Below are 24707 nucleotides of genomic sequence, written 5' to 3'. Positions count from 1 at the left end.
TCATTATACAGGGAGGAGGAGATAAGCTGTGACATGTATTGTCAGTAGTGATGTAATGATGGGTCAGTGTAATCTATATAGAGGTCATTGTACAGGGAGGGGGAGGAGATAAGCTGTGACATCATCTATTGTTAGTAGTGATGTAATGATGGGTCAGTGTTATCCATATAGAGGTCATTGTACAGGAAGGGGGAGGAGATAAGCTGTGACATCATCTATTGTCAGTAGTGATGTAATGATGGGTCAGTGTTATCTATATAGAGGTCATTGTACAGGGGGGAGGAGATAAGCTGTGACATCATCTATTGTCAGTAGTGATGTAATGATGGGTCAGTGTTATCTATATAGAGGTCATTGTAAAGGGAGGGGGAGGAGATAAGCTGTGACATCATCTATTGTCAGTAGTGATGTAATGATGGGTCAGTGTTATCTATATAGAGGTCATTGTACAGGGAGGGGGAGGAGATAAGCTGTGACATCTATTGTCAGTAGTGATGTAATGATGGGTCAGTGTTATCTATATAGAGGTCATTGTACAGGGAGGGGGAGGAGATAAGCTGTGACATCATCTATTGTCAGTAGTGATGTAATGATGGGTCAGTGTTATCTATATAGAGGTCATTGTACAGGGAGGAGGAGGAGATAAGCTGTGACATCATCTATTGTCAGTAGTGATGTAATGATGGGTCAGTGTTATCTATATAGAGGTCATTGTACAGGGAGGGGGAGGAGATAAGCTGTGACATCATCTATTGTCAGTAGTGATGTAATGATGGCTCAGTGTTATCTATATAGAGGTCATTGTACAGGGAGGGGGAGGAGATAAGCTGTGACATCATCTATTGTCAGTAGTGATGTAATGATGGGTCAGTGTTATCTATATAGAGGTCATTGTACAGGGAGGGGGAGGAGATAAGCTGTGACATCATCTATTGTCAGTAGTGATGTAATGATGGGTCAGTGTTATCTATATAGAGGTCATTGTACAGGGAGGGGGAGGGGATAAGCTGTGACATCTATTGTCAGTAGTGATGTAATGATGGGTCAGTGTTATCTATATAGAGGTCATTGTACAGGGAGGAGGAGGGGATAAGCTGTGACATCTATTGTCAGTAGTGATGTAATGATGGGTCAGTGTTATCTATATAGAGGTCATTGTACAGGGAGGGGGAGGAGATAAGCTGTGACATCATCTATTGTCAGTAGTGATGTAATGATGGGTCAGTGTTATCTATATAGAGGTCATTGTACAGGGAGGGGGAGGAGATAAGCTGTGACATCTATTATCAGTAGTGATGTAATGATGGGTCAGTGTTATCTATGTAGAGGTCATTGTACAGGGAGGGGGAGGAGATAAGCTGTGACATCATCTATTGTCAGTAGTGATGTAATGATGGGTCAGTGTTATCTATATAGAGGTCATTGCACAGGAGGGGATAAGCTGTGACATCATCTATTGTCAGTAGTGATGTAATGATGGGTCAGTGTTATCTATATAGAGGTCATTGTACAGGGAGGGGGAGGAGATAAGCTGTGACATCATCTATTGTCAGTAGTGATGGGTCAGTGTTATCTATATAGAGGTCATTGTACAGGGAGGAGGAGGAGATAAGCTGTGACATCATCTATTGTCAGTAGTGATGTAATGATGGGTCAGTGTTATCTATATAGAGGTCATTGTACAGGGAGGGGGAGGGGATAAGCTGTGACATCTATTGTCAGTAGTGATGTAATGATGGGTCAGTGTTATCTATATAGAGGTCATTGTACAGGGGGGAGGAGGAGATAAGCTGTGACATCATCTATTGTCAGTAGTGATGTAATGATGGGTCAGTGTTATCTATATAGAGGTCATTGTACAGGGAGGGGGAGGGGATAAGCTGTGACATCATCTATTGTCAGTAGTGATGTAATGATGGGTCAGTGTTATCTATATAGAGGTCATTGTACAGGGAGGGGGAGGAGATAAGCTGTGACATCATCTATTGTCAGTAGTGATGTAATGATGGGTCAGTGTTATCTATATAGAGGTCATTGTACAGGGAGGGGGAGGAGATAAGCTGTGACATCATCTATTGTCAGTAGTGATGTAATGATGGGTCAGTGTTATCTATATAGAGGTCATTGTACAGTCAAACAGAATGTACAAAATTAAAGTTGTAACTTACAGTAATTGTTAAATAAAAAGGATCAAAAATCTCTTTAAAAACCATGCAACAAACAAGTCTGGTTAAAAAAAAACTAAACAAGCCATTTTCTGCCGACGCGCTCCCATTGATCCCAGTAAATTCTTGGGATCACTAGACAAAGGACACAGTCATTTATGTTGGTAGGTGCTTTATTAAAAGAAAAAAAAAAAAACATGCACAACCCTTTGCTTGGGGTTTCTATAAGATAGCAGAGTAAAACGAATGTCAAATACAAAAAAAAAAAAAATTAAAAAAAAAATGCACCTAGCAAGTGAAAAATCTAAATTTTTGATATGACTGATCGTTTGCTTCCTAAAAGCTGACCTATGTCACCAGACTACGGTGCAATTATTATTGTTTTTGTTTTGTTTTTTTATTATTGTATTCAATACATACAGAATACAAAATCTTATGGCATTCGAGAGCCAATCACAGAGCTCCAGTAGCCAACTTATACCTTCAAGTAGTCAGAAAGAGGAAGGAGGGGGGGAGGGCACTTTTTTTTTTTTTTTTTTTTAAAAGGAAACCGCTTTCAATTTTTACAACAGTTTTTTTTTTGGCGCTCGTGGTGCCCAGGGATTACCTATGTAAGAGAAATGATATTCACTTTTTTGTGTTTTTTTTTGTTTTTTTTAATATATATACTTATTTATATATTTATATATTCATATTCAGACATGGATTTTAATCTTTTTTTTTTTTTTCCTTACGATTTCCACCTGCCTGAATTTCAACTTGTAACTCACACCCATTCAGGACACAAACATCAGACAACAATGAAAGCAGACACACATCTCCAAACAATTAAAATATCCAAACAATTAAATCAAATCTAGTTTTTTTTTTTCTCCTTAAGATTTCAAAAGTGAACAGGAAGAGGAGGTTTAAGTGCAAGGGGTGAATGGATGAAGGGGTTAATGAAAATGTCAAAGTGCTGGAAAAAGTCGATAAATGGATAGAAACTGTGCCAAGAGAGAACTTAAAGGGGTTGGCCACTTTACCTCATGCATTTTGTAATGTGTGTGTAAGTATGAGGCGCAGGATATTAGGTAATTTACCAAAATACATCTATTAATAGTTTTGCTTTGCTTTCTTCATATGTAAAGTGAAGCCTCCTATCATGTCTTTTACCTGATCAGCCAGAGATTCCCGACCATGTAATGGCTAAAGATGATCGTGTGATCGATGACCATGAGCAATTGCCCTACCAGGACCTTATCATAGTATTCATGAATATAAGATTACGGTCCTGGCAGGGCGATTGCTCATAGAGATCACATGACATTTTATGGTCAGGAACGTCTGACTGATCAGGTAAAAGACACAATAGGAGGCTTCACTTTACATATCAAGAAAGCAGAACTATTACTAGATGTATATTGGTAAATTACCGCATATCCTGCCCCCGCACACTTATACACATTACAGAACACATAAGGTAAAGTGGTCAACCCCTTTAAGAACTATGTTGCAGGGATGGAAGCTTAGAATGGACATAGACTGAATGAATACTGTGCATTGTACAGTATATCCCTTTATAAGGGTCCGGGAAAGGATCGGGTGACCCTAACCAGGCAAACAACTGAAACGAAAGGGTCATTTATGGATAAGTGCAAGCAAGCAGCCAGGATAGTGAACAGGAGAGGACCATAAGGAACCATTTTAGGCATATACTACCCTCTTTGAATCACTCTAAAGTGCAAAGTTTCACTCGTATGATTTAACGAGTGAAAAAAAAAAAAGTTCTGGACATTGGGGGGGGGGGGGTCACCGAGTACAAAGAGACCGCAAGCAGCGCTCTAAGTAACACTAGCAGCTTTGCTTGGGGGGGGGGGGGGGGGGGGTTGGGGCAAGAGGGCTCCTTTTTCGCGACAGGACAGCTTTTATTCTTTAAACATATTATATACAGTGAGAGTGCACAGCACAGCACCTGAGGAGTAAGGCTGGGGGGCGACCGGGCGAAAAACAAGCAAAAAGAAAAGATGGAAAGATGCCAAACCAAAAGTAACGAGTAATGAAACAACATGATAGAGAATGGAAGGAACAACGGGGGGCAAAAACTGGGGGCCCCATGATTAGTGTATGCAGAGAGTACAAGGACAGATAGAAAGCACTGAGGGGGTGCCACAGCCAGCCAGCTGGGGGGTAGGTACAGTCAAGGTGCTGTGTAGGTAGAGTATTCTCCTGCTCTATGGCCCTGCAGAGTCTGAATCCTCAATAAGAACCTCCGTAGTAGCGCCCAGTCCTTCCGCTGGCGGAGCAGAACAAGCCACTAAAACCTTGGATCCGTGAGACGTGTGAAAGGTCTGCGCCGCCACCAGCTCGTCCTGCACGACCGAGGCTGTGGTAGCGGGGGCCTCCGTCACCAGCAGTTCATTGTTGGCGGTAATGAGAGAACCAGAATTGGCCGCCAGGGCTTCGGCTATAAGAATCTCAGGGTGGCTCTTAGCTTTGTGGGCCACCACACTGTCCTTCTTCTCAAACTTCTTCCCGCAGATCCCACAGGAGAACTGGTAGAAGGAGTCGGCGTCGTGTTTCTTCATGTGCCAGTTCAGGGAGGCCTTCTGTCTGCAGGTGAAGCCGCAGAACTCACATCTACACATGGGGGGGGGGGACAAGAGAGAAGACAATGAGCGCAGGAAGTTCTAGGTCAACGCTGATGAACGGGAGGCGTCAGACACTCACTGTAAGGGTTTCTCTCCTGTGTGGATCATCCGATGTACAGCCAGGTTGTGCGAGCTCTTGAATGCTCGGGCGCAGTACTCACAGATATAATCCCGCTGGTCTAATAATAAAAGCAGAGTTAGGGTGCAAATAGACAACCAAGTGGTGAGGATGGTGAGTGTTCTTTACAGTGGGGTAACTAGAACCTGAACGGCCCCAGTGCAAAGTCTGTGCCAGGCCCCCGACTATAATGTATGGTTTATAGTGATAGTCTTCTCATATGGGAAACTGACACCTGAAGGGCCCCCTAAACTTTTTGGGCCCGCTTCCAACCGCACACTCTGCACTCCCTCAAGTTACGCCCCTGGTTCTTTACCCCTCCTCCTTGCATAGGCAGAAATCTTCTGGCATATAGGACAGTGGTGGCGAACCTATGGCACTCAGAGCCTTTTCTGTGGGCACCCAGGCCTTCACCCCAATTTAGAGTTTGCCAGATAGGACTCAAGGCTTTCCCCTGCGATCCAATACAGCCCAGGACGTGCTCAGCGCTATTTTAAAGCAAAATCCTTGGCTGCCAGGACTACAGGAGGAGCAAGGAGTGGATAGAGATGGATTATCATTGGAGCTCCTGCTCTGGGTCCCCCGATCCTTCCTCTTCAGGGCACCCTGTGGGGAAGCTACAATCCACATTTCTCCATCATCTTTCTATTGTATTGGTGAACTCAGGGCGCCAATACGATTGAAACTTGTGTTACAGCAGGGATCAGTAAGTTACTGCTTACATTGTCATGTTGGCACTTTGCGACGTATAAGTGGGTGTTAGGTGTAGTTTGGGCCATCACTGGTATTGGAATATAGGACCATGTGCTCACTGGGTGATAGAAGTCTAAGAGTCGTCGTTGCCTTTATAGACAGGAATACAGAACGTCGGGGTCTCCCCCACGTACAAATCTCTCCCATTTACCTGTGTGATGCTTCGCGTGCCGCATAAGTTGCTTCTGAAGGCGGAAAAGCCTCCCGCACGAGGGATGTGGACAGACGTATTTTTTCTTTAAAAGGTGCTGATACTTAATGTGGTGCTGCAGGAGAAAAGAAGAACATTGCGTCACACCCGGCGGCAGTATCACGCACGCTCCAGGTTACCGCACTATGCACATACTTGCAGGTATCTTGGGTGCGCCAGTACGGTGCCGCAGCCTTCCATCTCACAACGCACGTACTGCAGAGGGGGCTTCTTCCTAAAAAAAAAAAGAGAAAAAAAAACCGCCGATCAGCAACTCTCTATCTGAAATGAACACGTCTCATAAGAGACAACGGCCAATCAGAAACTATACACTAGATAATATTTTTTACCGGGACCGATGCTTGACATATGTTTCTTCTATGTGACTGCTTGGGGTGTCCAATCCTAACACGGCCATATCTGTTTTATCCTCTCTGCATGCCAAAAACCACAATATTTTCACCTTTCCATTCACAGTCATAAGAGGGCTTGTTTTTTTTTTTTGTAAGAACTAATAGTATATTTCAATGACACATAACATTTAATGGAAATGAACCATTGTATGAAACATCACTAGTACATTTCTTAATTTCACTTCATGTGCAAAGGTTTTTAAAATGGACCTCTCACCTCCACACACATGTGATAATGAACATGGAGGGGTTACACAGATTCAGTGGCACTTTGAATTTTCTTTCTAGCCCCCACAGCTGCCGAGATATTAGTCTCAGTATCAGAAGATTATCATAAGACATGCCTCCTCCTCCTACTCTCTGACAGTAGAGTGGATTACAATGGTCAGATACCGGGACTGATACCTCTGAGGGGAGATTATTATCAAAAGACACGCCTCCTCCTACTCTCTGACAGTAGAGTGGATTACAATGGTCAGATACAGGGACTGATACCTCTGCAGAGGAGAAGATTATCATAAGACACGCCTCCTCCTCCTCCTACTCTCTGACAATAGAGTGGATTACAATGGTCAGATACCGGGACTGATACCTCCGCAGAGAAGATTATCATAAGACACGCCTCCTCCTACTGTCTGACAGTAGAGTGGATTACAATGGTCAGATACAGGGACTGATACCTCCGCAGAGGAGAAGATTATCATAAGACACGCCTCCTCCTCCGCCTCCTGTCTGACAGTAGAGTGGATAACAATGGTCAGATATCAGGACTGATACCTCCGCAGAGGAGAAGCAGTTCTACCATCACCACAAGCAGGGGACATCCTCTACACCTAGAGGAGAGACGGTTCTACATGTGGGCAACAAAGAACATTCAAAGTGCCCCCGATTCTGTAGCCCCTGTAGCATGGTGTGTTCCTTACAAGAAGTGTGAGGTGGTAACAAGTCCTCTTTAAATGAAAACTATGGTTTTCACCTGTATCGCATTTTATTAAAAATAATACAAAAAAAAGAAAGCACCAGTTATAGAACATTCGAATGACACATAAAAAAGAAAAAAAAAATCGTCACCAGTGACACCCCCACAAAGCACACATCTTTCAGATGCGTAGGATCCATAGGATTAGAGCCACCACTCTGCTACAGTCATGGAGGCGGGGAGCTGCAGTATACAGTCTTTATACCGCACCTCCCCACTGTGCGAATACTGTTAACCCCGCCCCCCTCGTGAATGAGAGACATGTGACTTTCTGAACACCATTACTGAAGGCAGCGTGAGGAGGATTTCTCTTCAAATAGCCAGGTCTCTCTCAGCCCCCTGCTTTTTTGAGGTTGTGGTTAATGATGTAGCGCTGCCTAGTCAAATTCAGCCCCTGTCTGTCTTTCTCTCAACACTCCAGCAACCGATTGTGTAGAATTTCCTACCTTTCCTAAAGTCCCTGAAAGGGAAAAGTATAAGAAACTGTAAATGTCTCTAGTTGAATATTGGCAGACGGTCCCCAATTACTAGTTCCATACCGGCAGCATGTTTGTAGCAGTGAGACCTGTCAATCAGGAAAAAAGAGCCAGGGCAGGGCAGTGATCACCCCATTAAGACCAAAGGAAATTTCATAACCTTCATGAGGGGGATAGTAGTTTCCTGGGCCATATCACAACGCCTGTTGAGGTCTACGGCACCCGGTCCCAGTGTGGTGAGCACAATCTCACCACAACGCAACAGAGCTGGGCAGCCGTGACCTGTGCCCAGGTTCTGGCCATGGAGCACACGGGCATCTGAATTTGGCCGAGGTCTGGGGACATCCTCTACACCTAGAGGAGAGGGGGTTCTACCATCACCATAGACAGGGACATCCTCTACACCTAGAAGAGAGGAGGTTCTACCATCACCATAGACAGGGGCATCCTCTACACCTAGAGGAGAGGAGGTTCTACCATTACCATAGACAGGGACATCCTCTACACCTAGAGGAGAGGAGGTTCTACCATCACCATAGACAGGGACATCCTCTACACCTAGAGGAGAGGGGGTTCTACCATCACCATAGACAGGGGGCATCCTCTACACCTAGAAGAGAGGAGGTTCTACCATCACCATAGACAGGGGGCATCCTCTACACCTAGAGGAGAGGAGGTTCTACCATCACCATAGACAGGGGGCATCCTCTACACCTAGAGGAGAGGAGGTTCTACCATCACCATAGACAGGGGGCATCCTCTACACCTAGAGGAGAGGAGGTTCTACCATCATCATAGACAGGGGGCATCCTCCACACCTAGAGGAGAGGAGGTTCTACCATCACCATAGACAGGGGTCATCCTCTACACCTAGAGGAGAGGAGGTTCTACCATCACCATAGACAGGGGGCATCCTCTACACCTAGAGGAGAGGAGGATTTACCATCACCATAGACAGGGGACATCCTCTACACCTAGAAAAGAGGAGGTTCTACCATCACCATAGACAGGGGACATCCTCTACACCTAGAGGAGGATCTACCATCACCATAGACAGGGGGCATCCTCTACACCTAGAGGAGAGGAGGTTCTACCATCACCATAGACAGGGGGCATCCTCTACACCTAGAGGAGAGGAGGTTCTACCATCACCATAGACAGGAGGCATCCTCTACACCTAGAGGAGAGGAGGTCCTACCATCACCATAGACAGGGGGCATCCTCTACACCTAGAGGAGAGGAGGTTCTACCATCACCATAGACAGGGGACATCCTCTACACCTAGAGGAGAGGAGGTTCTACCATCACCATAGACAGGGGGCATCCTCTACACCTAGAGGAGAGGAGGTTCTACCATCACCATAGACAGGGGGCATCCTCTACACCTAGAGGAGAGGAGGTTCTACCATCACCATAGACAGGAGGCATCCTCTACACCTAGAGGAGAGGAGGTCCTACCATCACCATAGACAGGGGGCATCCTCTACACCTAGAGGAGAGGAGGTTCTACCATCACCATAGACAGGGGACATCCTCTACACCTAGAGGACAGGAGGTTCTACCATCACCATAGACAGGGGCATCCTCTACACCTAGAGGAGAGGAGGCTCTACCATCACCATAGACAGGGGGCATCCTCTACACCTAGAGGAGAGGAGGTTCTACCATCACCATAGACAGGGGGCATCCTCTACACCTAGAGGAGAGGAGGTTCTACCATCACCATAGACAGGGGTCATCCTCTACACCTAGAGGAGAGGAGGTTCTACCATCACCATAGACAGGGGGCATCCTCTACACCTAGAGGAGAGGAGGATTTACCATCACCATAGACAGGGGACATCCTCTACACCTAGAAAAGAGGAGGTTCTACCATCACCATAGACAGGGGACATCCTCTACACCTAGAGGAGGATCTACCATCACCATAGACAGGGGACATCCTCTACACCTAGAGGAGAGGAGGTTCTACCATCACCATAGACAGGGAGCATCCTCTACACCTAGAGGAGAGGAGGTTCTTCCATCACCATAGACAGTGGACATCCTCTACACCTAGAGGAGAGGAGGTTCTACCATCACCATAGACAGGGGGCAGCCTCTACACCTAGAGGAGAGGAGGTTCTACCATCACCATAGACAGGGGGCATCCTCTACACCTAGAGGAGAGTAGGTTCTACCATCACCATAGACAGGGGACATCCTCTACACCTAGAGGAGAGGAGGTTCTACCATCACCATAGACAGGGGGCATCCTCTACACCTAGAGGAGAGGAGGTTCTACCATCACCATAGACAGGAGGCATCCTCTACACCTAGAGGAGAGGAGGTCCTACCATCACCATAGACAGGGGGCATCCTCTACACCTAGAGGAGAGGAGGTTCTACCATCACCATAGACAGGGGACATCCTCTACACCTAGAGGACAGGAGCTTCTACCATCACCATAGACAGGGGACATCCTCTACACCTAGAGGAGAGGAGGCTCTACCATCACCATAGACAGGGGGCATCCTCTACACCTAGAGGAGAGGAGGTTCTACCATCACCATAGACAGGGGGCATCCTCTACACCTAGAGGAGAGGAGGTTCTACCATCACCATAGACAGGGGCATCCTCTACACCTAGAGGAGAGGAGGTTCTACCATCACCATAGACAGGGGACATCCTCTACACCTAGAGGAGAGGAGGTTCTACCATCACCATAGACAGGGGGCATCCTCTACACCTAGAGGAGAGGCGGTTCTACCATCACCATAGACAGGGGGCATCCTCTACACCTAGAGGAGAGGAGGTTCTACCATCACCATAGACAGGGGGCATCCCCTACACCTAGAGGAGAGGAGGTTCTACCATCACCATAGACAGGGGGCATCCTCTACACCTAGAGGAGAGGAGGCTCTACCATCACCATAGACAGGGGACATCCTCTACACCTAGAGGAGAGGAGGTTCTACCATCACCATAGACAGGGGGCATCCTCTACACCTAGAGGAGAGGAGGTTCTACCATCACCATAGACAGGGGGCATCCCCTACACCTAGAGGAGAGGAGGTTCTACCATCACCATAGACAGGAGGCATCCTCTACACCTAGAGGAGAGGAGGTTCTACCATCACCATAGACAGGGGGCATCCCCTACACCTAGAGGAGAGGAGATTCTACCATCACCATAGACAGGGGACATCCTCTACACCTAGAGGAGAGGAGGTTCTACCATCACCATAGAAAGGGGCATCCTCTACACCTAGAGGAGAGGAGGTTCTACCATCACCATAGACAGGGGGCATCCTCTACACCTAGAGAAGAGGAGGTTCTACCATCACCATAGACAGGGGGCATCCTCTACACCTAGAGAAGAGGAGGTTCTACCATCACCATAGACAGGGGGCATCCTCTACACCTAGAGGAGAGGAGGTTCTACCATCACCATAGACAGGGGGCATCCCCTACACCTAGAGGAGAGGAGGTTCTACCATCACCATAGACAGGAGGCATCCTCTACACCTAGAGGAGAGGAGGTTCTACCATCACCATAGACAGGGGCATCCTCTACACCTAGAGGAGAGGAGGTTCTACCAACACCACAGACAGGGGGCATCCTCTACACCTAGAGGAGAGGAGGTTCTACCATCACCATAGACAGGGGGCATCCCCTACACCTAGAGGAGAGGAGGTTCTACCATCACCATAGACAGGAGGCATCCTCTACACCTAGAGGAGAGGAGGTTCTACCATCACCATAGACAGGGGGCATCCCCTACACCTAGAGGAGAGGAGATTCTACCATCACCATAGACAGGGGACATCCTCTACACCTAGAGGAGAGGAGGTTCTACCATCACCATAGACAGGGGACATCCTCTACACCTAGAGGAGAGGAGGTTCTACCATCACCATAGACAGGGGACATCCTCTACGCCTAGAGGAGAGGAGGTTCTACCATCACCATAGACAGGGGGCATCCTCTACGACTAGGGGAGAGGAGGTTCTACCATCACCATAGACAGGGGGCATCCTCTACACCTAGAGGAGAGGAGGTTCTACCATCACCATAGACAGGGGGCGTCCTCTACACCTAGAGGAGAGGACGTTCTACCATCACCATAGACAGGGGCATCCTCTACACCTAGAGGACAGGAGGTTCTACCATCACCATAGACAGGGGACATCCTCTACGACTAGGGGAGAGTGTCTTATACTTGAGTATATACGATATACAAATTAAAATCTAGTTCTGAACCTCACTTAGGAACAAGCTGTGCAAATATCCACTTGTCAATCACACACAAACTCTCAATAAGAACTACATAAAACCACGGTCCCCATGGGCCAGACTGCATGGTAGTCATGGAAACAGATATATGTGACAGTCCTCATGAGGAGGTGAGTAGTGAGGATCTGCAGCGGTAACCCTGTGATACTAAACTTGCATCTGTTCCATATACTACAGAAGGAGCAGCAGCCTTCAGTCCTTGCTGCCAGACCTTCTCCCCAATAACACAGTAATATGATAACACATGCAGCCCCAGGGTTCAGGTATTACAGTGGAGCCGGGATATTCACACCCCATATTCCTGGCACATTAATCAAGGCCACGCTCACATCACTGCCTACATACATAGCCATGGAATTAGCAGCAAGCTAGAAATGACGCCTCACCACACCCTGACCATGCACAGTATCCATACCTCCCAACTGTCCCAGATCCAGCGGGACAGTCCTGGATTTTGGGCAAGTATCGGGACATCAGAATTGATTACAGTGATGTGGTAAAATAAGATGGGGAGCTGCTTGGCAGGATACAATAAAAGGGGTCTTCCCACAAACAAAAGTTAGGCCCTATCCACAGGATAGGGCCTTATATTGCTGATCAGTGGGGGTCTCAGTGCCGAGACCCCCCACAGTTCCCGAAAACGTGGGGTCCAATGGTCCAATTTCCGTCAGCTCCATAGAGCCGTCCGCTGCATAAGTCTGACGGAGCGACAAGGGGTCCAAGGGAAGTAAGTGGGACCCCATTGGACCCCTCGTTTTGGTGATCTATGGGGGTCCCATCACTGAAACCCCCACCAATCGGGATGTTAGGCCCTATTCACAGGATAGATCCTAACTTTTGTTCATGGGAAAACTCCTTTAGGAGGGGGAGCTGCTTGGGAGGAGCACATTAAGAGGGGGAGCTGCTTGGGAGGAGCACATTAAGAGGGGGAGCTGCTTGGGAGGAGCACATTAAGAGGGGGAGCCGCTTGGGAGGAGCACATTAAGAGGGGGAGCTGCTTGGGAGGAGCACATTAAGAGGGGGAGCTGCTTGGGAGGAGCACATTAAGAGGGGGAGATGCTTGGGAGGAGCACATTAAGAGGGGGAGCTGCTTGGGAGGAGCACATTAAGAGGGGGAGCTGCTTGGGAGGAGCACATTAAGAGGGGGAGCTGCTTGGGAGGAGCACATTAAGAGGGGGAGCTGCAATATCAGAGGGGCTACAATTTGAGGGGGGAGATGGAGGGCAATAAGGGGGAAATTATACTGCGTGGCGTGTAGTACAGAGCAGTGTAGTCACTCTTTCTCTGCTATGGGAGGTATGAATCACCGTATTCAGGAATCCTTCTGTACAGGGGCCCCCCATCAAGCAGCCCGGAGCCCCCTATATTATGTAATTACACATGTCGGTGCACAGGCTTATTTTTTTGGAGATGCAGTTAGTTTGGGCCGATAACAAGGTTTTCATTGGGTGAAGGATTTCTCTACTTTGTATCAGCCTCATTTTGCTACACATGCATTTACATCAGACTTATGTACTTTTCCTTTTTTTGATTTTTATTGATATTCCTTTTTTTTTTTTTTACCGGGTGGGATATCCAATGATCTAGCTCGTTACTGAAGTAACAATGGTAAATATTCTCCATAAAATTTTCCATCATCAAAAAAATGTATTTCCCCCTTTTTTTGTTTACTTAAATTCAATATGGGATTCAATCAGAATGTTCTCCGACTGGTCATATGTTATTCTGCTTGACAAATATCACTACCATCACCCCCCTCCTCCCTGGCAACCCTACATAAACAGGAACTCCAACCCTCACCCTACCTACATAAACAAGCACTCCAACCCTCACCCTACCTACATAAACAGCCACCCCAACCCTCACCCTACCTACATAAACAGCCACCCCAACCCTCACCCTACCTACATAAACAGCCACTCCAACCCTCACCCTACCTACATAAACAGCCACTCCAACCCTCCCCCTACCTACATAAACAGCCACTCCAACCCTCACCCTACCTACATAAACAGCCACCCCAACCCTCACCCTACCTACATAAACAGCCACCCCAACCCTCACCCTACCTACATAAACAGCCACTCCAACCCTCACCCTACCTACATAAACAGCCACCCCAACCCTCACCCTACCTACATAAACAGCCACTCCAACCCTCACCCTACCTACATAAACAGGAACTCCAACCCTCACCCTACCTACATAAACAGCCACCCCAACCCTCACCCTACCTACATAAACAGCCACCCCAACCCTCCCCCTACCTACATAAACAGGAACTCCAACCCTCACCCTACCTACATAAACAGCCACTCCAACCCTCCCCCTACCTACATAAACAGGAACTCCAACCCTCACCCTGCCTACATAAACAGCCACCCCAACCCTCACCCTACCTACATAAACAGCCACTCCAACCCTCACCCTACCTACATAAACAGCCACTCCAACCCTCCCCCTACCTACATAAACAGGAACTCCAACCCTCACCCTGCCTACATAAACAGCCACCCCAACCCTCACCCTACCTACATAAACAGGAACTCCAACCCTCACCCTACCTACATAAACAGCCACCCCAACCCTCACCCTACCTACATAAACAGCCACCCCAACCCTCACCCTACCTACATAAACAGGAACTCCAACCCTCACCCTACCTACATAAACAGGAACTCCAACCCTCACCCTGCCTGTCATTAAGCCTCTCCCCCACATCAAAACAACCAGTTCTGTAATGCCTAAATAACCTTTAGACAGATATTTAATTGTTACTGTATTAGACAATGTTAATTTCCTTGAATTTTCAAAGACTCACCGCCTCTTTGGTAGTCTTGGACTTTTATCATCTTTGCGTCGGCGGCCTCTCCTTTAGGAAAAGGCAAAACAAGAGAAATAAAGAGCTTCAAGTCTTTTCATAAAAAAAAAGCTTCAACCCTTAAAGTGAACCTGTCACTAGGTATGTAATTTTTAGCTGGTGACAGATTCCAATAGCTTATAGGATATGCGGATTTTAAAAATGCCTTTGTCAGCAATCAGCAATCCGAATACTGCCATTACTTTACAAAACTTTATTTTGCATTACCCGGTTCCCTGCCAGCTGCAGCATGTGTGCTCCTCGGTCAGTCTTCTCTCCTCCACACTCATCCAGCTACCTCCCTCCTTTCTGTCAAGTTCATTGAGCAGGCAGGGGAGGGAGGGGGATGGTGTGGAGTGGAGGAAGAATGTATGAGGAGACAGACATTGTACATCTACCCCTCCCCAGGGACTCACCACACACTGCTGGCAGGGAGTCAGGTAAAGTAAAAGTTATATAAAGTAGGGGCAGTATTCAGAATGCTGACAAAGTCATTTGTAAAATCAGCATAGCATAAGCTACAAAAATTACACTCCTGATGTGCCAGCAAGCCAGCTAAGAGGCATGGGGGGTGGGCACAGAGGACTATAACTTTGGATCCCTGGAACATTGAATCCTCTTTCATATCAATCAAGGATTGTGTTAAAGTGACAGTTGGGAGGGATTTGCAGCGTGGAGGGGTGGTGTGGTGTGGCGGTTTTAGCAAGATTTAGCAAAATTTAACACATGTTAAAGAGAGGAGGCGCGGGAGGGAGGAGAGATTGCCTGGAGCTGAGAGCTCTTCCGCCTCCTTGACTGCATATAGTCCTGGAAATAAGATGGATAAAAAAAATTTCCCCCCGAAAATGTACAAAAACCAATTAAGAAACATTGTAATGCCTCTGCACTTGTCTGTAAGATATTGAGACTTAGTATCGATGTTTGAGGTGATAGGAGAGCAGTATGTAACCATTTCACTGATGGATTCTGCACTTCTCATCAAAGTGTGAGGAAAAGCTGCCCAAACTAGCCAAATATACAGATCCTGTATTTACAGGCTCATGTGGAGCTCAGTGGATTTACTTGTTGAACTATCATTGGATTTGTTGCCAAATTTCTTCATGAGAGAACATATGGGATCATTGGGCAGAATGCAACGGACTCAACAGTAGAGAAGACAAGAAGAGGTTAGACTCTGCCTATTACTCTGCTGAGGAAGATGTTTGAAAAGTAGCTTCAGAATAGACAAAATGTCACAAAATAGGAAAGAAAAAAGGTGAGAATCACAACATAGACATTGTTCTGTCAGTTTTGAAAGGGGAAATCAGATATAACAATTTGGTTAGAAGACAGAGGTACACACTCTAATACTACTACTTACTTCCTAGGGGCTTCTGGCTCAGGAACTGGATTCTCTTCCTTCACTTCCATCTTTACTTCAACAGGGGCTGTCTCTTCCCCGCTACGGGAACCCCTGCGTCTGGAGCTTCCAGATGACCTAAAAGTAATTTAAAAGAAGTAAGAAAATAGTTTTACCCACAATTTTGAAAAAAAAAATGTACTTTTTTTTTTAATTGGCCAAGACACAAGAAAACCTATTGAGATTTGGTATCTCCATAATTGTACCAAACCAAAGAATAAAACAGCCACAGTCATGGCTATGATTGGACAGGCCCCTGAATGTGGCTGCACTTTATGTACATGCTCAGCTTTTCTGCTATAAGGAATAAGTCACTGGGAAGGAACACCTGCATTTATCTCAGCACTGCTAGAGGGACCAGGAAAACAGGACCAGGATTAATTATTTATACAGGCAGTCTCCGGGTTACGTACAAGATAGGGTCCGGAGGTTTGTTCTTAAGTTGAATTTGTATGCAAGTCTAAACTGTATATTTTATAATTGTAGATCCAGAAAAAAAATTTTTTGGCCCCAGTGACAATTGGAGTTTAAACATTTTTGCTGTAATGGGACCAAGGATAATGAATAAAGCTTCATTACAGACACATTACAGCTGATCATTGCAATCTAGGACTATAGTAAAGCATTTAGAAAGCTTCACCAGAGGTCAGAGGGGTCTGTCTGTAACTATGGGTTGTCTGTAAGTCGGGTGTCCTTAAGTAGGGAACCGTCTGTACTGCTTATATAGGATCTCTATTTACTAGGGCAGCTTTTCAATGCTTTTTATTGCATAGTTTAAGATTCATTTTAAAGGCTACCAACTTTTTTTTTTTAACAAAAAAAAACTCTACTTTTGTCAGTAGGCATCTCAGCACCCAGACCCTCAGAAGCTTTTACAAATTGTAGCCTGCACAAATTCCTTTAAAGCAAACCAGTCACCAGGAATATTATTTCTTAGCTGATGACTGGTTTCAATAGCCCTTGCTATCATTTCAGTACATTATATAAGTTTGATTCACATTACCTGGCTCCCTGCCAGCAGCTTGTGGCGAGTCCCAGGGAGGGGGCAGTTGCAGCCTCTGTGTGCCGTTGTCAGTCTCCTCTCTATTCATCCAGCTCCCTCCTCACACATACAGGCTGCAGCTGCCCCACCCCCAAGACTCACCACACACACTGCTGGCAGGGAGCCAGGTAATGTAAAATAAACTATTATAAAGTAATGAAATTATTCAGACTGCTGTCAAAGGCATTTTTAAAATGATGTGTAATTTCTATCAAAGCAAGACAAAGCCAAGATGTATAACTAGCAAGACCAGCAGCAAAGCACGAGCGGCACATACCTGTTGATTTGTGGCCTATAACTCTTGTCTCTGGGGTCATCTTTGTACCCAACTTCCTCCTCACTTATCAACTCTTCATCTTCTTCTTCTTCTTCGTCATCATCCTCACTGAGATGTAGATGGCGGCAAGAGAAGTAAGAGAGAGGATTATAGAGATGAAAGAAGCTGGAGATAGAGAGAGGAGAAGAAGGAGGCAGCGAAGGAAGTTATCCACACAAATTACCTTTCAATGTGCGGTGGTCTGTACGTTTCATCGGTAGGGTCATCTTTATAAGGAGTCTCCTCTTCGCTTATCAACACATCTTCTTCCTCATCTTCTTCTTCATCACTAAATAGCCAAAAATTTGCAAAAAAAAAACAAGCATGAACTGAACAAACGAGGCAAAGTGAAAGCATCTAAACACTTAGGCCAACATACACGTCTTGGTGTTGTCTAGTAGACATGTTACCTGATACCGCCCGTATACGATGAGGGTCCCTCATTGATCTCTGCAAAACGCAAATCATGAAAAACAAACATTAACAGGGGTTTAACGATGACAAAGCCGCCATAATATGTGCCAGGACACGACATGAACTTACAGCGGGCCACGCTTTTGGAAGGCTTCCATCATCCCCCTCCACTCTCATCTCTCATATCAGTCAAGAGGGGATTTATGAAAACGGAACAATTTTATTAAAGGGGTTGGCCACTTCCTCATTTTTTTTTTATGTAATGTGTGTGTAACTGGGGAGGAAGTGGCAGGATAGTCGGTAAAATGTTTTAATATTTATTGATATATTCTGGTACGTTATCAAATATTCTGCCCACCCACACTTTACCTCATGTTTTTGTAATGTGTGTAAGTGGCCAAACCCTTTAAGCTCAATATTGTTTAAATTGACCAATTCTTAATACACAATATATACATCAAAGTGGTGGAGCAGAGTAGTGCAGCCTGACATTATGCAGGATAATAATCCCATGTAAATGATGAGGCATTTGCACAGACCACCATGCACAGGCGGATTAAGACCACCATGGACCCTGGGCTGTAGGAATATTATAGTCCCTACAAGTCTGGAATCACTTCCTACATCCTGGTACTAAAATCAGCCTCTTGGGGAATGGAGGATGTGTCCCTTCTGTCTGTTATCAATCTGTGGTTTTAGGACCTTTGGAGGACATTCAAAGGTCCTGAGATGGCTCTTGTGTACAGGTGTATTGAGAGCAGGAACAGGTGTACATGGATTTCATGGACAAAGCTCAAACCTTTACTATAAACCTATATCATAATCCAATACTTTATCCATAGTAGGGGTGTCAAGGGTTAGAAATCCCCCCAATATATCATCAATAGTAAATAACGGATGTACTCAGCTATAGCTGTCAGTGTGTGAAATGAATAGAGCAGCCGGCACATGCGCGATAGGCTGCTCGGTTCATCTTGGAGTACAGCGGACCACCGTTCTCTTGATACATGGGGGGGGGGGGGGGTCCAATTACCGAACAGCCAGTTAGCTCCTATCCGCAGGATCTAAAAAGTTTTCTTAATCTGACCGGAGCTCACAGTTGTTGTAATCTTCTACTCCAATGAATATGTATATAGACGACTTCCTTCAGTCCATGAAGATATTTTGACACTAAAGATTTCATTGGGAATAAGCCACTGTTCAGACACGAAACCGCTGCAGTTCTTTTTCCATAAATATCCTCTGTAATTCCTCGTGGATTGACTATATGCGCATTTTATCTACCATATATACTCGAGTATAAGCCTAGTTTTTCAGCACAAAAAAATGTGCTGAAACCCCAAACTCGGCTTATACTCGAGTAAAAAAAATATAGGTTTTACCAGGTTTTTGTGGTAAAAATTAGGGGCCTCGGCTTATACTTGGGTCGACTTATACTCAAGTACCGTATATACTCGAGTATAAGCCGACCCGAGTATAAGCCGAGACCCCTAATTTCAACACAAAAAACTGGGAAAACCTATTGACTCGAGTATAAGCCGAGGGTGCGAAATGCATTGGTTACAGCCTCCCAGTATATAGTCTGCCAGCCCCTGTAGCATACAGCCTGCCCAACCCCTGTAGCATACAGCCTGCCCAGCCCCTGTAGTAGGAAAAAAAATAACACTGTACTCATCTTTCCGACGTCCCCCATAGGTCCTCTTCTGTCTCAGACTGTCTCAGACAGAAGAGGACCTATGGGTGACGTCAGAAAGGTGAGTTTTGTCTTTATGTTTTTAGTTGACTCGAGTATAAGCCGAGTTAGGGTTTTTGAGCACAAATTTTGTGCTGAAAAACTAGGCTTATACTCGAGTATATAAGGTATATATGGTAATTTTATGTGAGTTTTTACTTGTTAAAACCGTCTACACCAGCTGAATTACGGAGGAAAGTTGTGGAAAAAGAACTGCAGCGGTTTCGTGTCTGAACAGTGGCTTATTCCCAATGAAATCTTTAGAGTGAAAATATCTTCATGGACTGAAGGAAGTCGTCTATATACATATTCATTGGAATAGAAGATTACAACAACTGTGAGCTCCGGTCAGATTAAAGAAAACTTTTTTAAAAATTTGCATGTTGGATGTTTGGTGGATCCATCCGGCACCGTTCTCATGTGCGGCTCTTAATCTGCGTTTGGAAGGTGCTACATCTCTATTTTTAGGATCTGAACTAACCTTGTTGCCAATAAAAACCCCTGTCTATGTTCGGTTGTAGATTTTGCAGGAGACACATGCGCTGTACTTGAAGTGTTACTTTGGAAGTAATGAAACGCATGTACGATTTCGGTTTCTTACCATAGACTAGATCATCGGGGTCAGGCTCCGCTTTGCAGATGAGCTCCAAGGTAGGGGACTCCGAACGCGTGCTCCGCAGGACACCTTCCCTCACAACCTTTTGGGTCTCCGCCGCTTCCAGATGCGAATCAGGAATTAGGATGGGAGGTTCTGTCTCCTGTACCACTACTTCCTCCACCTCACACTTTGGTGCTGAGAGGTGAAGCGCGAGAAAGGAAAGACAGAACGGATATAAATGACAACATAGGAGGGTAGCAGAAGGATGGGGTTCATCCTCTAGGGAGGGGGGTGGGGGGGGGGGGGAACACAATGGCCTCCTGTATGAAAGGACTGAAGTCTAGGAGAAAGGTTTAGTCTAAAACAACTTGGGTGCAGTAGAGAAAATGACAGATCTCATGCAGCAACTTATGTATACATAGGACATGTCCTTAAAAGAACACTCCAGTCAAGGCTAATCCATTGAATAATACATGGTGAAGGGAGGAGCATGACTCATTGCTCCTCCCCCCTTCCAGGCCATAATTCACTGGATCAGCTGTGACTGGTGTGTTCCTTTACATAAAAACGATACTAAAACTACAGACAAGCCACGGGTAGGGTTAAAGGTCCTTTGTGGATAAGGGGGGCAAATGGATTTCCTTATAAAAAGAACAGCGTTAAATTGTCACGCTTCACTGGAAAACTCCATAAGGGCCGGAATAACGAGGGTTTTATCCGGCTGTTAGATGACAGATCTGCAGATGATTACACTGGTACAGACGCCCGTCTTGCTGTTCTGGGCCATTAGGCATGGAGCAAAGTAGCAGGAGTTTAATCACAGGTTTTTAACTATCTGTTCTCACTGCGCTTCTGCACACTTTTCCCCCCTCCCTTCTCTGTAGACTTTAATGAAACCTGATGGTCCTGTTTTCTGTCCTGCTAACAAGGGGTTCTCCAGTGACATATAAGTTATCCCCTATCCCTGATCAGTCCATTGTATCCTGAGATGCAGAGGAGTCGGTCATGCTGCAGCTGCTCCATTCATCTCTATGGCGCTGAGGCCGAGTAACTTGCTCAGATACCTCTGTCAGCACCCTAGAGATGAATGGAGCAGCCGGAGCACGAGCGACAACTGACTCATCAGGGAAAAGAACCTTATAATGTTAGTGTCTCTGTATACCAAAAGAGGCTGGGGATGATGGGAAGAGCCATGCTGGACTGAACCAGACAACCCCTTAAAAGACTCACCCAAAATAGTGATAAATATACACAACTCGCAACAGCAAAATTCAAACAGGTGTCACGAATGGCCCAATAAATTTCCTCTTTGTACAATTAGAATTGGTATTTAAACAGCACGGTGGCTCAGTGGTTAGCACTACAGCCTTGCAGCTCTGGGGTCCTGGGTTCAAGTCCCATCCAGGTCAACATCTGCAAAGAGTTTGTATGTTTTCTCCGTGTTTTCGTGGGTTTCCTCCAGTTTCCTCCCACACTCCAAAACATACTGGTATGATGATTAAATTGTGAGCCCCATTGGGAACAGGGACTGGTCTGGCAAGCTCTATGCAGCGCTGCGTAATCTGTGTGCGCTATATAAAGGAATTATTATTATTTTTGAACAGTCCTTCTCATCATGCTGTACACATTTTGACATCACCAGTCTAAGACGACGTCTAAAAAATCAACAGAACAAGCCTACAGTGCAATTCAAGATGTGGCCACCGAGCTTAGAGCGTCACCAGCAGATTATAACAGAGATACTAAAAGACTTGAAGAGTCAGAGAAAGCAGGTGGACATCCTTTGTCCAAATCCCACATGACCAACCGCAGGTGTCGCATCAGACCATTGGACATCAGCGAGGTCTGGGTACTAGGGACCTGACCGCACCAGCCGGCACAGACGTCACCGTTTTGTATGGGCCAGGGGCATTTATGGCGTACCAGTGTGTCCCAGTGCGGTTCATTGATTAAAGTCGTTTTAAGCGGAGTATAAATGATGACCAACAAGGATTTCGGAGGTGCCATGGAGAGCGCTGTGCCTCAACCACTGGGGTTACAGTGTGGACAGGTGCCTAGTCAAAAAAGAACTGCCCTACACCTTCACAATCCCATACTACATGTATGGACGTCAATGCACCTGCCCCATCCAAGTCACATTATTAGGGAAAAGCTCTCAGGACTGGGGTACCTCCTATGCAGTGGCCTGCACCTTCTTAACACCCGAATCCCACTAAAACCCCCCCGAACCTCTATGACCTACACGAAGATAGAGATGCCATCGCAGCAGACGATTGTCAACTTGTGAACAGCATGAGAAGTTGTGGTCAAGCTGTAAGTGATGCTCACGGCCACACGACACTTAATTGAGCCGGTAATATTTCACGTGGGGCGCAGCCACTAGTGTTGTTGGCTTTAGTTTCAATCAGTTGGTGAATATGGAGAAAACCCCAATGCCATAATATCACGATACAAACTAACTTTTTGCATATTACATAAAATTTCGTTAATTTTGTTACTGTTGCTGGGTCCTCCACGATCACAAGACACGTTCCTCATCTGAATGGCGCAATGATCACTCACACCCGTTGTCATTCCATAGGGTGATGACACACGTGGCGTTTTCAGTGCGTTTAAAAACGTGTGCGTTTTTTTGACAGTTTTGCCTGATTATCTTAATAGATAAACAGGTTCCAAGCAGCCAAACGCACGGTAAACGGTCAAAAACGGATGCGGTTTTAGACGGACTGAAAACACATGCTCTATAACGGACCAAAAACGCCACATGTGGCCTAATAATAATAATTCCTTTATTTATATAGCGCACACAGATTACGCAGCGCTGCACAAAGCTTTCCAAATCAGTCCCTGCCCCCATGGGGCTCACAATCTAATTAACCTACCAGTATGTTTTGGAGTGGGGGAGGAAACCGGCGGACCCAGAGGAAACCCACGCAAACACGGGGAGAACATACAAACTCTTTGCAGATGTTGACCTGGGTGGGATTCGAACCCAGGACCCCAGCGCTGCAAGGCAGTAGTGCTACTCACTCAGCCACCGTGTCGTCACCCTAAGAGAGCAGTCACACATCAGCATTTTGATTCCGTTAGGTAGCGTTCGGGTGACGCAGCCTGAGCACCCCAGCATAATGAACATCAGTCCTAGGACACATCTACCAGCAGTAAACCTGATGTCCTTTGACTTTTAATTGATTGGGGAAGCAGCCGGTTTCTCGTATCCTTCCTGTCAATAGGTGGGAACATACTAGGACAACCCCTTTAAGTGTTCTATCCCAAATATGACTTTCTTTTTCTCCAAACATCTGGAAGACGCGCGTCCTGACCAGTGGGACTGTGCTGCATGCGCTGGCGCAGGGTTACTGCATGCGCCACCGCGTTATCCAGGAAGTCACGTGGATCCACAGCTCGAGATCGTTTAGACCCCCCCCCAGCCTAAAAACCTAGATGTGACTGGCCGAAAAGGGGAAGCCAAAAACTGCAGAGACATAAGGAATGTGGCTGTGAGGAGACCCCCGGGGGCGGGCACATGTAACACAGGGACAACACATGGCTACAATGTCACACCTACCTTTATTAGGTAACATTTCCTCCTCCAGGAAGCTGCAAATGGAAATCAGGCTTATTAATTCACATCCCATAATGCTTTGAGGCATAATATCTCTCACACACCCTTTTTGGCCCCTGTCCTAAAATACATCATATGTATGTATACATATATATCAGCTGTCACAGCCACTCCCACATGCCAATGAACGCACAAGCCCCTCCCCAATGTGCAATCTTCTGACCACGCCCACTTCCACATTTCACGCCTCCTCCCAGAACACATCGCTACGCTACTGCTAATAGAGCAGACCAGGCCCCCTCCCTCCCCGACACCCCCTGAGTGACGTCATTCACCTGTGCCTGCCCCCAAGACCTAGCTCCTCCTCCTCCCCAGGCATTTCTCGGCGGCTTCTCCTCCTCCGCGGACACTCCGCCTTCCTTCGGCGGGAGGAGCCCCCAGTCACAACTTCATCTTCCACGGCCACCCCCTCGGCCCCTGCTGCCCGCTTCGGGCGGCCCCGCGGCTCCGGCCCTCCCGGCATCCGTCCGTCAGCCAGTCCGCTTACTGTATGCGGCACTGCGCAGGCGCGGAGCTCCCCCTCCGGGTCAGCGCTCTTACGTCACCTGGCGTGCGCATCCCCCTCACTTTTTTTTTTGATAGAAGCCGACTGCGCTTGTGCGGAATCCAAGCGGCTTTCGCCGACGACGCATTGCGCACGCGCAAAGCTACCAACTGTACGCCGATAACTCTGTGCCGCGCCCATGTACATACACTAACGGAGAGCCCATTGGAGGCGG

General features: G+C 46.4%; 1 protein-coding gene across 3 annotated transcripts; it reads right to left on the bottom strand.

Annotated features, from left to right (window-relative positions):
- Positions 1-2534: 2534 nt before the first annotated feature.
- On the bottom strand, positions 2535-24696 carry ZFP91 (ZFP91 zinc finger protein, atypical E3 ubiquitin ligase). 3 transcript variants are annotated; one of them, XM_072130307.1, is made up of 13 exons: positions 24534-24696; positions 23932-23963; positions 20367-20558; positions 18030-18069; positions 17804-17908; positions 17581-17688; positions 16223-16339; positions 14824-14874; positions 6207-6290; positions 6013-6091; positions 5818-5932; positions 4875-4974; positions 2535-4784 (listed from the first exon to the last, which is right to left on the bottom strand). In XM_072130307.1, the coding sequence occupies exons 1-13, from the start codon at positions 24677-24679 to the stop codon at positions 4379-4381; spliced, it is 1575 nt and encodes a 524-aa protein (XP_071986408.1). In that variant the 5' UTR covers positions 24680-24696; the 3' UTR covers positions 2535-4378. The 3 variants fall into 3 exon arrangements, with proteins under 3 accessions (XP_071986408.1, XP_071986407.1, XP_071986409.1); XM_072130306.1 differs by lacking the exon at positions 24534-24696 and adding an exon at positions 24264-24522; XM_072130308.1 differs by lacking the exons at positions 6207-6290; positions 24534-24696 and adding an exon at positions 24264-24521.
- Positions 24697-24707: the final 11 nt, after the last annotated feature.

This window comes from Engystomops pustulosus, chromosome 11 (assembly GCF_040894005.1).
Source record: "Engystomops pustulosus chromosome 11, aEngPut4.maternal, whole genome shotgun sequence".
Taxonomy (NCBI): domain Eukaryota; kingdom Metazoa; phylum Chordata; class Amphibia; order Anura; family Leptodactylidae; genus Engystomops; species Engystomops pustulosus.
This window is presented reverse-complemented; position numbering and strand designations above follow the sequence as displayed.

Bases quoted from the DNA above. Each gene is read 5' to 3' on its own strand.
- ZFP91 (XM_072130306.1), bottom strand. From the start codon at position 24,451: ATGCCGGGAGGGCCGGAGCCGCGGGGCCGCCCGAAGCGGGCAGCAGGG. The intron at 6,092-6,206 runs GTAAAAAATATT...TTTTTTTTTTAG, and splicing joins TATGTCAAGCATCGGTCCCG to GAAGAAGCCCCCTCTGCAGT. The intron at 4,785-4,874 runs GTGAGTGTCTGA...CCCCATGTGTAG, and splicing joins ACAGGAGAGAAACCCTTACA to ATGTGAGTTCTGCGGCTTCA.